We start from the raw sequence: 15,186 nt of genomic DNA on the forward strand, positions 1-15,186 counted from the left end.
AGGCTTGAAGGTTTTTTATTACGGTAAGTCAAATAATAGCCTTGTTTTAAAACAATAAACCGTTTGGAAGTGAGCCTTTAAAAATGTTATGAAAATAAATGAATGATGAATATATTTAATCAAATTACTATACATTCATACAATTAATACATTTTAATTATTATATTTCCAGTGAAACAAATATCGACTAATTCATCCATTCTAGTGAGAAGCCAGTGTTTGTGTGTCAGTGAGATGAGTCTTTAATGTGCGGGAGGTTTTTGTACAGCCTCTTAATGAGTTTGTATCACTGTGGTACACTTTTGGTGGAGGCACCAAACTCATCGTTGACTGTAAGTACAAGGACACTTTTCTTTGCCTGGCATATTTAAATTTCTCTAAACATAATTAAGCGTGATAATCCTATCTTTTGGAACTTTCTATATTTTTAATTTCTTGTTTCTTTTAAAGATAAGCTGAGGACAAAGTGTAAATATATTGTAGTACAGAGTTCTGTCTTTTAAATTAGACTGCATATGTTACATGTTCTACAATATAATGCATTTCATGAAAGACCTCATTATTGCTGTGGCATTATTCATTTATTGAATTGGCAAATCAGTCACATTTAAGTTTGAAGAAATTCACATTTGGCGATTAATGTTAACCCAATAAAATGCTACATTTTGAAGTTCAGTCATTTTAATTATAAACATGTTGCTACCGTTTTAATTAAGAGATTTCAAACACAATGGTTCCCTTCCTCTTTAATGTCACCAACTGCTGGTGAACAGGAAGCTGTCCCTTCCCTCTGTGCTCCTATGAGGCTGATGTTAACTTAGCCTGTTGTCCACTCGTCTCTCTCTCTTCCAGTGGGAGTGGTGCAGCCCACGCTGAGCGTCCTCCCTCCCTCCAGAGTGGAGCTGGAGCAGGGCAGTGCTACACTAGTGTGTGTGGCCAGTGGGGGCTTCCCCTCAGACTGGAAGCTTGGCTGGAAGGTGGGGGGCAGCAGCAGGTCTGGGGGGGTGTCAGATAGCCTGGGGGTCCTGGGGAAAGATGGCCACTACAGATGGAGCAGCACCTTGACCCTCCCTGCAGACCAGTGGAGGAAGGCGGGCTCAGTGAGCTGTGAGGCCAGTAAGAATGGCCAGACGCAGCCTGTCACTCAAACCCTGAATCCTGGAGAGTGTTCAGAGTAGAGAGGCTCCAGCATGGAGGTACTGGAGGATACAGATCTCCTCTGACACGTCTGCTTTATGTCTCTCTGTCTCAGGTGGCAACGCAGCTTCTGTTGATTTACATTGATATAACACGTATTTGATTCATTAACATGATGCTCTTTAGATTTTACCCCTTGCTTGTGTTGGTCACATGTTGAACATTTAATAAAGATTTAAAGAATAAATTCTTCATTGTCATCATTAATTATCATTTATCTTCTGTATTTTAAATTGAATGCTGCTTCTAAAGAGCATATAAAACCTCTGCTATCTTCATTAAACAAATTTCACCACCATTATGAATGAAGGCTTAAAGCTATGGTGTGTATCTCTGAATGAGCAAAGTGTTGGTTGTGTGGATTTCCTTGTAAAGTGTGTTCAGTGTATCCAGTGGACCAGTGTCAGTCATAGAGCCACTGCTGCTGAAATGACCCACGTGTGTCAGACTGACTTTCTGTCGATTCATATAATAGTAGTTCAGAGAGATGTCCAGGTTTCTGCAGATACCAACTTAGAATCGTGTAGAGTTACGTCTTAAAAGACATTCAGTTTCTCCCACCAAAATATAAGAACCCTAGCATGCTGAGTGGTGGAAACAGGAGCATGTTCATATTGTCTGTATATGAGTCAAAGAACAAACCGATGTCGAAAAGATACGTGTTTCATTAAACGTATTCTGTGAGCAGTGAACTGTAGCTATTCAAATGATATCCATTTTTAGCTGATGTGCACCTGTGTCTGTTGAGTGACAGAAAGTCAGTGGAATTGTAGGGCGGAGGTTTTCAAAGGAGTCTCTGGAGATTCCAGTGAAAGCAGTATGCGATCATTTCTCCATACTAGCTCAATGTCGCTCTCTAGTGTCCGACCAACGCGTTTACAATAAAGGCGGATTCCATGACCTCCCCTATCTTCAGGTATTAGGAGGGGGAGGGGGAGGAGGAGGAGGGGGAGGGGGAGGAGGAGGAGGAGGAGGAGCGGGGGCTAGAGGGACTGGGGGGGGAGGAGGAGGAGGTGGAGGAGGAGGAGGTGCTACAGGACCTGACTGAGGACCGGTGGAGGTGGATGGGGGGGGGGGAGGTTGGCAAGAGATTGGCCGGCATGCATAGTGACTGGGGGGGGGGGGGGGGGTTTGATGTATTATGTTGAAGTTCAGGTTGTAGTTGCATTCAATATGTTGAAAGTTTAGTTGCATGCAAAATATTGTATTTTATGAAGTACTTGTACGTAATATCTTGTAGTTGAGGTAGAAGTTTTATGTCATACGTGGTAGTTGAGGTAGTACTTGTATGTTTAATAATGCTGCGGAATCTAATGCTGGCTCTTGGTTGAGGCCCCTGGTTAGAGCCAGCTCTGTGCTCAGCGCTCTGTGTCAGAGTCTCTTCCCCCTCAGCAGCTGCAGTAGGTTCCTGCTATAACAGCTCAGTGTCTACGCAGTGTGACTGAGGGAGGTTTTTGTACGGCTCTCAATCACTGTGTGAACACATAGACACTGTTAGGAATGTGGAGACTCTGACAGTGATAAACTGCTGCATCTTCACGCTGGGCGCCGTTGATGGTCAGAGAGAAGTCAGTGCTGCTTCCACTGCCACTAAACCGAGCTGGTGTTGGTGATTCACGTGTACTTGCATATCTTATAATGAGCTTGGGTTCTTCTCCAGGTTTCTGTTGGTACCAGAATAAATGGGTACTGCCATGAACCGCTGTGTTTGTTTTGCAGGTCAGAGTGACTGTGGATCCTGGAGTATAGGACACTACTGGTGTCTGAGTCACAGTCACCTGACTGCTGGTTCCTGTAGGAAACAAACAAACCAAACATTGAGTTATCCAATAGAAAACACAAGCAAACAGAGAAGGGTGGTCCACATCTTGACTGAGTGGAATGAACCAACCTGTTAAGGATCCACAGACCACTGTCCAGAAAAGGAGGGTGAGGTGATTCATGGTTGCCACGGTTTCTGGGGTGTTGAGTGACAGCTCAGAGTCCTGCAGTGTTGAACTCAGAGGACTTTAAACCCTCTCAGAACCCCAGTTTCAGCTGAGCATGCAAAGCTTCCTCTATATGGAAATGACCTGTTTCCACTCATCAGACTGGGGGTGAGAGTGACTGCAGACGTTCTGGGAGGACCGCTGTATCTCTTTAACGTCCACACTTTTGGAATACAAATTCATTTTTTTCTGGAAACTATTGGGATTTATAATGCGTTATATTTTCTCTGGTTTAATTGTGTTTGTATGAAATCCTTTAATTTTATTATTTTGTTGAAATTTATTCTCATAACATTATTTACTAAAACCAGAATAATAGATAATAATTTATTGTTCATTTTTTAATAAATACATGATTATAACATTGGGTTGAAGTTTTTTAATGAGTCAAATTATTGGACTAATGTTAAAGCAATGCACTGTTTGTTAGTGATCCTTCAACAATTTTATGAAAATATATGTTGAATAAATACATTTGTTTAATACATGTACATTCACACAATTGATCGAAATTGAGAATAATTATTTCAGCGAATCAAATATTGAATAATTCAGAGATTTTTGTCTAAAAGCGAGTGTTTGTGTGACAGTAAGATGAGTCTTTAATATGCGGGAGGTTTTTGTACAGCCTCTTAACGAGTTTGTATCACTGTGGTACACTTTTGGTGGAGGCACCAAACTCATCGTTGACTGTAAGTACAAGGACACTTTTTTGTATCTGACATAGTACTAACCTTTGACTAGCGTACCTGTAAAGATATATCGATTTACTTTTTTTTAACTAATTAAACAAAATTCTTACGAAAGGTAAATGATAGTGTTAACAACTTCTCTGATTGAGTACAGTCATTACATGTTATTGTTGACATTGTATTTCAAATTATTTCTTTATTGTGATTATTCATAATTTATTAAGAATATAATTGAGGTACTTTGATCTTCATTAATTAGATTAAACAGTTCAGATTCAGATTCTGTTTCGGAAACTAAAAATGCAGTCATTTATTTAATATAATATTTTATCTGTATTGTATTTATGTTCTTAAAATATCCCATTTATAGAGTTTTCTTTGCTAAATCCGAAATTAAATATGAGAAAACGTGAAAGAAAGACTTATTAAGAAAAGCAACCTGACGGTCTAAATGTGTCATGAATAAGGTTGTATACATTTCCACCCATGTTACAATAAACAACATCTCTTGATGACTGCTGATGTTCCCTTCTCTGTGCTCCTATGAGGCTGATGTTAACTGAGCCTGTTGTCCACTCCTCTCTCTCTCTTCCAGTGGGAGTGGTGCAGCCCACGCTGAGCGTCCTCCCTCCCTCCAGAGTGGAGCTGGAGCAGGGCAGTGCTACACTAGTTTGTGTGGCCAGTGGGGGCTTCCCCTCAGACTGGAAGCTTGGCTGGAAGGTGGGGGGCAGCAGCAGGTCTGGGGGGGTGTCAGATAGCCTGGGGGTCCTGGGGAAAGATGGCCACTACAGCTGGAGCAGCACCTTGACCCTCCCTGCAGACCAGTGGAGGAAGGCGGGCTCAGTGAGCTGTGAGGCCAGTAAGAATGGCCAGACGCAGCCTGTCACTCAAACCCTGAATCCTGGAGAGTGTTCAGAGTAGAGAGGCTCCAGCATGGAGGTACTGGAGAATACAGATCTCCTCTGACACGTCTGCTTTATGTCTCTCTGTCTCAGGTGGCACTGCATCTTGTGATGATTTACATTAATATAACACGTCCTTGATTCATTAACATGATGCTCTCTGGATTTTACGCCATGCTTGTGTTGGTCACATGTTGAACATTTAATAAAGATATAAAGAATAAATTCTTTCTTGTCATCATTTACTATCGTTTATCTTCTGTAGTTTCGAATTAATGTGGCTTCTAATGAGCATATAAAACCTCTGCCATCTTCATCAAACAAATTTCCCCACGGGGGGAGGCTATGATGTATATCTCTGAATGAGCAAAGTGTTGTTTGTGTGGATGTTGTAAAGTGTGTTCAGTGTATTCAGTGGACCAGTGTCAGTCATAGAGCCACTGCTGCTGAAATGACCCATGTGTGTCAGACTGACTTTCTGTCACTTCATATAATAGTAGTTCAGAGAGATGTCCAGGTTTCTGCTGATACAATCTCAGAAACATAGAAAATGACGTCCCAAAATAAATTCAGTATCCCTCACCAAGACGTTGGAACCCTACCATACTGAGTGGGGGAAACAGTAACATATTCATAATGTCTGTCTATGAGTCAAAGACCAAACCGACAATGCTAAAAGATGTGTCTCTTTAAACGTATTCTGTGAGCAGTGAGCTGTAGCTATTCAAATGATGTCCAGTTTTAGCAGATGTGCACCTGTGTCTCTTGAGTGACTGAAAGTCAGAGTAAATGTAGGGCTGAGACTTTCAGAAGAGTCTCTGGAGAATCCAGTGAAAGCAGTATGTGTGCATGTCGCCATACCTGCTCAATGGCGCGCTCTATTGTCATACCAACGTCATTACAATAAAGACGGATTCCATGAACTCCAATCTGTTCACCTCTTTAGCAATAATTTAAATATTCCTGAGTAGTTTGGTTTTGTGTCATCTGGATTGACCCATGGTTCATAGATTAATCAGATCAATCCATTTTAAATCTCCTTATTTCATGTGCTCTCTGACTGGACAGCCAAAAGACACCGGGGAGGTGTGGGGACAATGGGGTTTGGATCGTATTTATAAGCGTTCTACTCATGGTTTGGTAACTCTGTTAAGAGTCCGGTTTACTGTTGGGTAGGCTAACCCTGGTCAGAGTCTGGTTTATTATTTATGTATTTGTTAGGCTTTGGCTCTGGACTCTGGATCATCCATCCCCCCCCCCCTCTCCTCTCTATCTGGTGTTGGGGGGGGTGGAGTGTGTGTGGTCGATGGCTGGTTGAAGCAGCCTCTCCTGGCCTGAGTCAGGCTGATTGGACTCTGGGGCTTGGAAAGGCTGCACACCTGTGGAGAATCAGTAATCAATAAACACAGGATAAACCAGACCCACACACACACGCACACGCACACACACACTCTGGGCAGAGCTCTGTCACGCCTGCGTTCACCTCCTGCTCAGCTTTTATCGTCGTGACAACTCTCAAATTAAGGGCTTTACAACATCTAGCTGTGTGTTGGTGTCGGAGGAGACCAGCAAAGCAGTAGTTGTATGTAATATGTTGTAGTTCAGGTAGTAGTTGTACGTAATATGTGGTAGTTGAGGTAGTAGTTTTATCTAATATGTTCTAGTTAAGGTAGTAGTTGCACGTAATATGTGGTAGTTGAAGTAGTAGTTTTATCTAATATGTTTTAGTTAAGGTAGTAGTTGTATGTAGGCTACTATGTTGTAGTCAGGGTAGAAGTTGTACGTAATATGTGGTAGTTGAGGAAGTAGTTTTTTCCAACATCTTGGAGTTGAGGTAGTTGTATGTAATACGTGGTATTTGAGGTAGTAGTTGTATGTAATATCTTGTAGTTTAGTACTTGTATATTTAATAATGCTGAGGAATCTAATGCTGGCTCTTGGTTGAGGCCCCTGGTTAGAGCCAGCTCTGTGCTCAGCGCTCTGTGTCAGAGTCTCTTCCCCCTCAGCAGCTGCAGCAGGTTCCTGCTGTAACAGCTCAGTGTCTACGCAGTGTGACTGAGGGAGGTTTTTGTACGGCTCTCAATCACTGTGTGAACACAGGGCCACTATGGAGACTCTGACAGTGATAAACTGCTGCATCTTCACGCTGGGCGCCGTTGATGGTCAGAGAGAAGTCAGTGCTGCTTCCACTGCCACTAAACCGAGCTGGTGTTGGTGATACAAGTTGGTTTACTAATTTTATGATGAGCTTGGGTTCTTCTCCAGGTTTCTGTTGGTACCAGAATAGATACTGATTAGTACTATCGCTGTAAACCGCTGGGTTTGTTTTACAGGTCAGAGTGACTGTGGATCCTGGAGTAAAGGACACTACTGGTGTCTGAGTCACAGTCACCTGACTGCTGGTTCCTGTAGAAAACAAACAAACCAAACATTGAGTTATCCAATAGAAAACACATCAAACAGAGAAGGGTGGTCCACATTTAGACTGAGTGGAATGAACCAACCTGTTAAGGATCCACAGACCACTGTCCAGAAAAGGAGGGTGAGGTGATTCATGGTTGCCACGGTTTCTGGGGTGTTGAGTGACAGCTCTGAGTCCTGCAGTGTTGAACTCAGAGGACTTTAAACCCTCTCAGAACCCCAGTTTCAGCTGAGCATGCAAAGCTTCCTCTATATGGAAATGACCTGTTTCCACTCATCAGACTGGGGGTGAGAGTGACTGCAGACGTTCTGGGGGGACCGCTGTATCTCTTCTACACACACCATTGGAATACAAATTCAGATTTAATGGAAACTATTGGAATTTAAAATGCATAACATTTTATCTGTTTGAAGCCAATCCTGGTTTGTATGAAATCCTTTAACTTTCTATTTGTTTGAAATAAATTGTCGTTACATTATTACCTGAACCCAGAATAATAGATAAAAACATATTGTTCTGTACATAATAAATGCATGAATATAACATTGGCTTGAAGGTTTTTTATGAAGTCAAATTAATAGATATGTTTTAAAACAATAAACCTTTTGTAAAAGAGCCTTTAAAAATGTTATGACAATAAATGAATGATGAATGTATTTCATTAAATTACTATACATTCATAAAATTACTATATATTAATTATAATATTTCCAATGAATCAAATATTGACTAATTCATCCATTTAAGTGAAAAGCCAGTGTTTGTGTGTCAGTGAGATGAGTCTTTAATGTGCGGGAGGTTTTTGTACAGCCTCTCGATGAGTTTGTATCACTGTGGTACACTTTTGGTGGAGGCACCAAACTCATCGTTGACTGTAAGTACAAGGACACTTTTCTTTGCCTGGCATATTTAACTTTCTCTAAATATAATTAAGGGTGATAATCTTATGTTTTGGAATTTTCTATATTTTTCATTTCTTGTCGTTTTTTTAAAGATAAGCTGAGGACAAAGTGTAAATATATTGTGGTACAGAGTTCTGACTTTTAAAATACACTGCATATGTTAGATATGTTCTACAATATGATGTATTTCATGAAAGACCTCATTATTGCTGTGGCATTATTCATTTATTGAATTGGCAAATCAGTCATATTTAAGTTTGAAGAAATTCACACTTGTCGATTAATGTTAACCCACTAAAATGCTAAATTTTGAAGTTCAATCATTTTAAATATAAACATGTTGTGACCGTTTTAATGAAGAGATTTTAAACACAATGGTTCCCTTCCTCTTTAATGTCACCAACTGCTGGTGAACAGGAAGCTGTCCCTTCCCTCTGTGCTCCTATGAGGCTGATGTTAACTGAGCCTGTTGTCCACTCCTCTCTCTCTCTTCCAGTGGGAGTGGTGCAGCCCACGCTGAGCGTCCTCCCTCCCTCCAGAGTGGAGCTGGAGCAGGGCAGTGCTACACTGCTGTGTGTGGCCAGTGGGGGCTTCCCCTCAGACTGGAAGCTTGGCTGGAAGGTGGGGTGCAGCAGCAGGTCTGTGGGGGTGTCCGATAGCCTGGTTGTCCAGGGGAAAGACGGCCACTACAGCTGGAGCAGCACCTTGACCCTCCCTGCAGACCAGTGGAGGAAGGCGGGCTCAGTGAGCTGTGAGGCCAGTAAGAATGGCCAGACGCAGCCTGTCACTCAAACCCTGAATCCTGACCAGTGTTCAGAGTAGAGAGGCTCCTGCATGGAAGAACTGGAGGACACAGATCTCTTCTGACACGTCTGCTCAATGACCCTCTGTCTCAGGTGGCACTGCAGCTTTTGATAATTGACATTAATATAACATGTCTTCTAATCAATAACATGATGCTCTCTGGATTTTACCCCTTGCTTGTGTTGGTCACATGTTGACAATTTAATAAAGATGTAAAGAATAAATCCTTTCTTGTCATCATTTGCTAACATTAATCTTTCGTATTTCCAAATTAATGTGGATTCCAATGAACATATAAAACCTCTGCCATCTTCATCAAACAAATTTCCGCACGGGGGGAGGCTATGATGTATATCTCTGAATGAGCAAAGTGTTGGTTGTGTGCATTTCCTTGTAAAGTGTGTTCACTGTATTCAGTGGAGCAGTGTCAGTCATAGAGCCACTGCTGCTGAAATGACCCACGTGTCTGACTATCTTTCTGTCGCTTCATACAATAGTAGTTCAGAGAGATATCCAGGTTTCTGCAGATACAAACTCAGAAAGATAGAAAATTACGCCTCAAAATGAACTCAGTATCCCTCACCAAGACATAGGAACCCTAGCATGCTGAGTGGGGGGAACAGTAACATATTCATAATGTCTGTCTTTGAGTCAAAGACCAAACCCACAAAAGCTAAAATATGTGTTTCTTTAAATGTATTCTGTGAGCAGTGAGCTGTGGCTATTCAAATGATTTCCAGTTTAGTTCAGCAGATGTGCACCTGTGTCTCTTTAGAGACAGAAAGTCAGAGTAAATGTAGGGCTGAGACTTTCAGAAGAGTCTCTGGAGATTCCAGGGAAAGCAGCCTGTGTGCACGTCTCCATACCTGCCCAATGGTGCCCTCTAGTGTCCAACCAACGCCATCGCAATAAAGACTGATTCAGATTCAGATTCAATACTTTATTGCCCTACAACTCTGTACAAGTTGCTAGGCTTTTTTTTAGTGAGCTCATGACAGTACATAACAAAGACCCACACAAAAGACCCTTAGATACAACATATAGGCAGATTAAAGAAAATGGGACATCCCCTCACATAAGACATATAGCTCTCTTACACCTGGCTGACAGGCCAGGGTAAGTGCTGTATGTTTGATTAAAGTGGCAGGGGCTTATAGGTGCAAGTGATGTGAAAATTGGCATGGATCAAGTCATGTGCAAATCTGCATAAGGTCCAATAAATAAGTACATAGTTAAGAAAACTCCCAGTATATAAAAACAGAGTAGTAATCTGTGCGTATTATACTATACAGGGCCACTGGGTGCGTCTGCATTCCTGATGTACTGGTGTAGGGATGTAGAGTTGTTAAGAGATGTAATGGTTCTGCAGTATGTGCTGTTGAGGAAGCGGGAGGTTTCAGTGTGGACGGCCCTCAACCTCCTACCTGATGGGAGGGGATTGAAGAGGGAGTTAGCAGGTTGGACAGTACCTCTGCTGGACAGTAGAGTTGCCGTACCAGACTGTGATTGAGAACGTAAGGACGCTCTCAAAGGTGGCTCGGTAGAACTGCTGCATCCCCTTACAGGCCACCCCAAACTTGTTTAGTTGGTGGAGGGAAAAGAGCCTCTGGTGGGCTTTTTAAATAATAGCAGTGATGTTATCTTCCCATTTCAGAGAGGAGGAGATTATTGTGGCCAGAAATTGTGTGTCTACCCGTTCCACCACCGCCGCATTGATGGACAGAGGCGGGGTCTACTTCCTCTTCCTTCGGAAGTCCACCACCAGCTCCTTCGTTTTTGCAGTATTTAGCTCTGGGTTGTGGTGGGAACAGCATTCAGTTAGGGAAAGGACCTCATTTCTGTAGGCACTGTCCTCACCCCCTGAAATCAGCCCTATCAAGGTTGTATCATCAGCAGATGGAAGCATTTTCACTGAGTCACTGTGTGATATGCAGTCATTATGTACAGAGAATATAACAGAGGTGATGATACACACTCCTGGGGGGCACCAGTGCTAGTGTGTTTGGCCTGTGACAACTTTTTATTGATTTTGACAACTTGTGTTCTTTGCTGTACAGGAAATCTAAAATCCAGTGACATAAGGAGTTCTGGACACCCATGTTTTGGAGTTCATAGAAAAGTTTGCTGGGTAAAATCGTGTTAAAAGCAGAGCTGTAGTCTATAAAAAAGTACCATTGCGTGGTTGCCTGGGGACTCAAGATGTTGTAGAATAGAGTGGATACCAAGTGACACGGCATTCCTAAACAGACCTATTTGTCCGATATGCAAACTGAAAGGGGTCTAGACAGACAGCTTTGGACGGATGATCACATATGATTTTTTCAAAGATTTTCATTATGACAGATGTAAGAGCTACCGGTCTATAATCATTTAAACCAGTGATGCTGGGCTTCTGGGGCACAGGAATAATAACAGCTGACTTAAAACATGTGGGGACTCTGCATTCCCTCAGAGACCAGTTAAAAATGTCTGCGAGTGCTGGGGTCAGTTCATCAGCACAACGTTTGATGTTAGTGGATGATACGAGGTCAGGGCCTGCAGCCTTCCTGCAATTCAGCTTTTTTAGTAGTCGCCTAACCTCATCCTCCTGTAAGACAGAAGGTGTTGCTCGGGTTTTGATGCCCGTTGGTTGTATAAGGGCATCATCCTGATCTTTATCAAAGCAGCAATATAATTCATTTAGACTGTCAGGCAGCTTAGGGTCGTCACTGACTACTAGCGCAGTGCTAGAGTAGTTCATGGAAACGCTGATTCCATGAACTTCACTCTGTTCACCTCTTTAACAATAATTAAAATATTCCCTTGACCCTATGACCCTTGGTTCATAGATAAATCACATCAACCCACTTTTAAATCTCCTTATTGAATGTGAGCTCCGTCACACACACACACACACACCACAGTTGTAACTAAATCAATTTTCAACCGTTTATCTTCGTTCAAACCATTTAACAAATCCACACTTGTATCTTCCATAATATCTAAACGGAATTTCGATATCATTTAAACTTTCTTCAGAGTCACGGTTTTAGTTTCATACTGCTTCGTTTTCAGCTGTTTTCATTGAAGATGTCTTCCCATTCTGATACACCTACTTCTTATGACATGAGAAGACACACACACACACACGCATGCACACATGCACATATAGTCATTAATTCCCGCTTTGCACCTCCATGCCACGCAATACAAAATACAGTTCATATTGGATTCTGAGCATTTGTTTATTTCATATATATTTGTGTACCAAGCATGATTTACAAGGAAAGGACATATATTTGAATTTCTTCTGTATTCATCTGTATTCATATTCACATAAACTCATACTACAACATTTTAATGCAAACCAGTGTCGGGGAGCCTCTGTCCATCCTGGCCGTACCACCTGGTCAGGAGGGAGGGAGGAACGGACAGAGGGTCCCCCCACACCTCTTGGTATGACAGCTGCCCAAGGCCGCAAACCAAGCCTACGTCTGACTGGAGGACGACGGGCATCAAGCTACACTGCTGCCATGGTCTCTCCTGACTCCGGTGAACCTCACCACCACCACCACCACCAGCTACCAGTAAGTTGCCTTGTTTTGTATTTCTCATTTGCCAGTTGAGGGGAACATATTTAATTTAGCATTACAGTGTCTACGGAAAAGCAGGCAACATGTTCCCTCTTAGGCCTAACTCATGAGCCACTTCTGCAGCTGCTTCACCAGCTGTATGGACACATGAACTGATCTTCTAAAGGTGTATGCTGAGGTGGCTTCATCAAGAACACTTGGCTCTCATATCACTAAATCCTACTGGAGGGATAAAGGCAGATGCTGTATACTGTGAGGACAGTTGCTTGGTTAAGCAGAAGACTCCACTCATTGGTACACATGTAGAAAAATCTAGGAAAATAACAATTGTTCTATTTCCTCAATGCACATGGCAGCCTTTGCATCTATTTGGCAACCTGTAATAGGCGAGTATGGAAGGCTGGTTAGTCAATGACGGGTAAGATTCCACCTTAAACATTGGGACAACCTAAGGCAGGCACAGTCACGATTACACTGCTTCACTCAAGTCACTTAAAGAATGACAAATGGTCATATGATAACGGTTGCCAAATGAGTGACCAGGGTGTTGAGGTTGATGTGCTGGTGAGTGAGCTAGTCGCTGTCAGGTGGTGTGGCCAGGCGTCTAGTCATGATCACAGCAACTAAACAAAACTCGCAGTATGGTTAGGGCTGGGATGACACTTAACACTTCATCAGCGGTTGTTTTTTAGTTTTAGTTTAGTTTTTTTTTCTTTAACTTCTTATGCATCATTACACTTATTGTATCAACAGTTGTGTTTTTATATTATATTTTATATTTTCAGTTGGTCTCATTGACTTCCATAGAGGTAACAGTGTTTCTTGTTTCACTGGTGCTAAAAGGATTAATCTATTGGAAATATGATTGTTATCTATCTCAAATGTATTCAATCTTGATAGCTAACTCTTCACTTTATTTGTTTCCAACCATTTTACCATTTTTTAAACGGTGTGCAATGCATGTTTACATTGTTTACTCCATTGAGACTCGAATTCAAAGTTCAAATCCCTTCACTTGATCCCTAAAACATAACATATTTTCAACCTCACTTTGCACGACAGCACTCACCGCATTTTCTGCAGGAAATGCATTTTCTAGTTTATATATTTGTTCATGTCTTGTGGGGGGAGTTGGCTTCGGCTGGGGATCCAGCCCCCCCCTCCCCACCTCTCTGGTGTTGGGGGGGTGGAGTGTGTGTGGTCGATGGCTGGTTGAAGCAGCCTCTCCTGGCCTGATTGGACGCTAGGGCTGGGACAGGCTGCACACCTGTGGAGAATCAGTAATCAAAGCACACAGGGTAAACCAGCCGTCCCCCCCCACAGACAGACAGACAGACAGACAGACAGACAGACAGACAGACAGACAGACAGACAGACAGACAGACAGACAGACAGACAGGGCAGAGCTCTGTCACGTCTGTGGTCACCTTCTGCTCGACTAGTATCGTCGTGCCATCTCTCAAATGAAGGGCTTCACAACATCTAGCTGTGTGTTTGTGTCGGAGGAGCCCAGCAAAGCAGCAGTAATATGTTGTAGTAGTATCGAATAAGTTGCAGTTAAGGTAGTTGTTGTATGCACTATGTAGTAGTTGATGTTGGAGTGCAATGCCTGGTGGTTAAGGTAGTAGGTGTATGTAATACCTGGTATTTGAGGTACTAATTGTATGTAGTATGTGGTAGTTGAGTTAGTAGTTCTTTGTATTACGTAATGAGGTAGTAGTTGTATGTAATACGTGGAAGTTGAGGTAGTAGTTGTTTATTATACGTCATGGTTGAGGAAGTATTTTTTTCTAATATCTTGTATTTTAGGTAGTAGTTGTACGTAATAAGTGATAGTTGAGGTAGTATTTGTATGCCTTACGTGGTAGTTGAGGTAGTACTTGCATGTTTAATAATCCTGAGGAATCTAAGGCTGGCTCTTGGTTGAGGCCCCTGGTTAGAGCCAGCTCTGTGCTCAGCGCTCTGTGTCAGAGTCTCTTCCCCCTCAGCAGCTGCAGCAGGTTCCTGCTGTAACAGCTCAGTGTCTACGCAGTGTGACTGAGCAACACAGTCTCACTCCGAGAACGTCAAATACCGACTGTTGGCAAAGGCCCTTTAGCGTCGGTGACTGACGGGAAAGGTACCCTTTTTATTCGCTCGGTGACGGTAAAGGTACCCTTCGGCGTCTTCTGCATACGGAATGGGGGGTGCCTCACTACGTCTCTAATAGACGATGTGAGCATCTTTCCTATTGGATAGTTTTTTAGGATATTCTTCTGTGAAAATGGCGGACATACTTTTGATCCTGGGTGGAAAATATGATATTTTAGAATAGTTGCACCATTAAAAGTGTTTATGTAAACATTTTTAGCGAGAAATGTGCATTTTACTTTCATAATCGTCGTTCGGCGAATGTGAAGGATGTTTGGTTTGATAGATATGACGAAGAATATTTCATCGGGCGATAATGGCCGGCGTACAGGCATCCCGGGCTCACGAAAATAGGTGACACTGTCACGTTATTTAATCTATTGAAACGTGATCAGGTACACGTATTTTCTAAATGTTCGTGTCAAAAAGCACATTTTTCAAACTCATGCATATCAATTGGAAGTATTTGTCGTGATTTGTCACTAAGCACGACTTCCATCTAAGGTTCTGTCCGGGAGCTTTCTCCCTATTGTCCCTTAAGGAGCTCCGTACAGAACATTTATTGTTAAAAATTGTC

The 15,186-nt window shown here is 42.3% G+C and overlaps 1 gene segment (V, D, J or C); it reads left to right on the plus strand.

Moving 5' to 3' along the window:
- Positions 1–3,710: 3,710 nt before the first annotated feature.
- Positions 3,711–4,962, plus strand: LOC130382939 (immunoglobulin kappa constant-like). The segment is given in 2 exon segments: positions 3,711–3,877; positions 4,473–4,962. Coding segments are annotated over 2 exon segments (411 nt in total).
- Positions 4,963–15,186: the final 10,224 nt, after the last annotated feature.

This window comes from Gadus chalcogrammus, chromosome 5 (genome assembly GCF_026213295.1).
Source record: "Gadus chalcogrammus isolate NIFS_2021 chromosome 5, NIFS_Gcha_1.0, whole genome shotgun sequence".
NCBI classification, from domain to species: Eukaryota; Metazoa; Chordata; class Actinopteri; order Gadiformes; family Gadidae; genus Gadus; species Gadus chalcogrammus.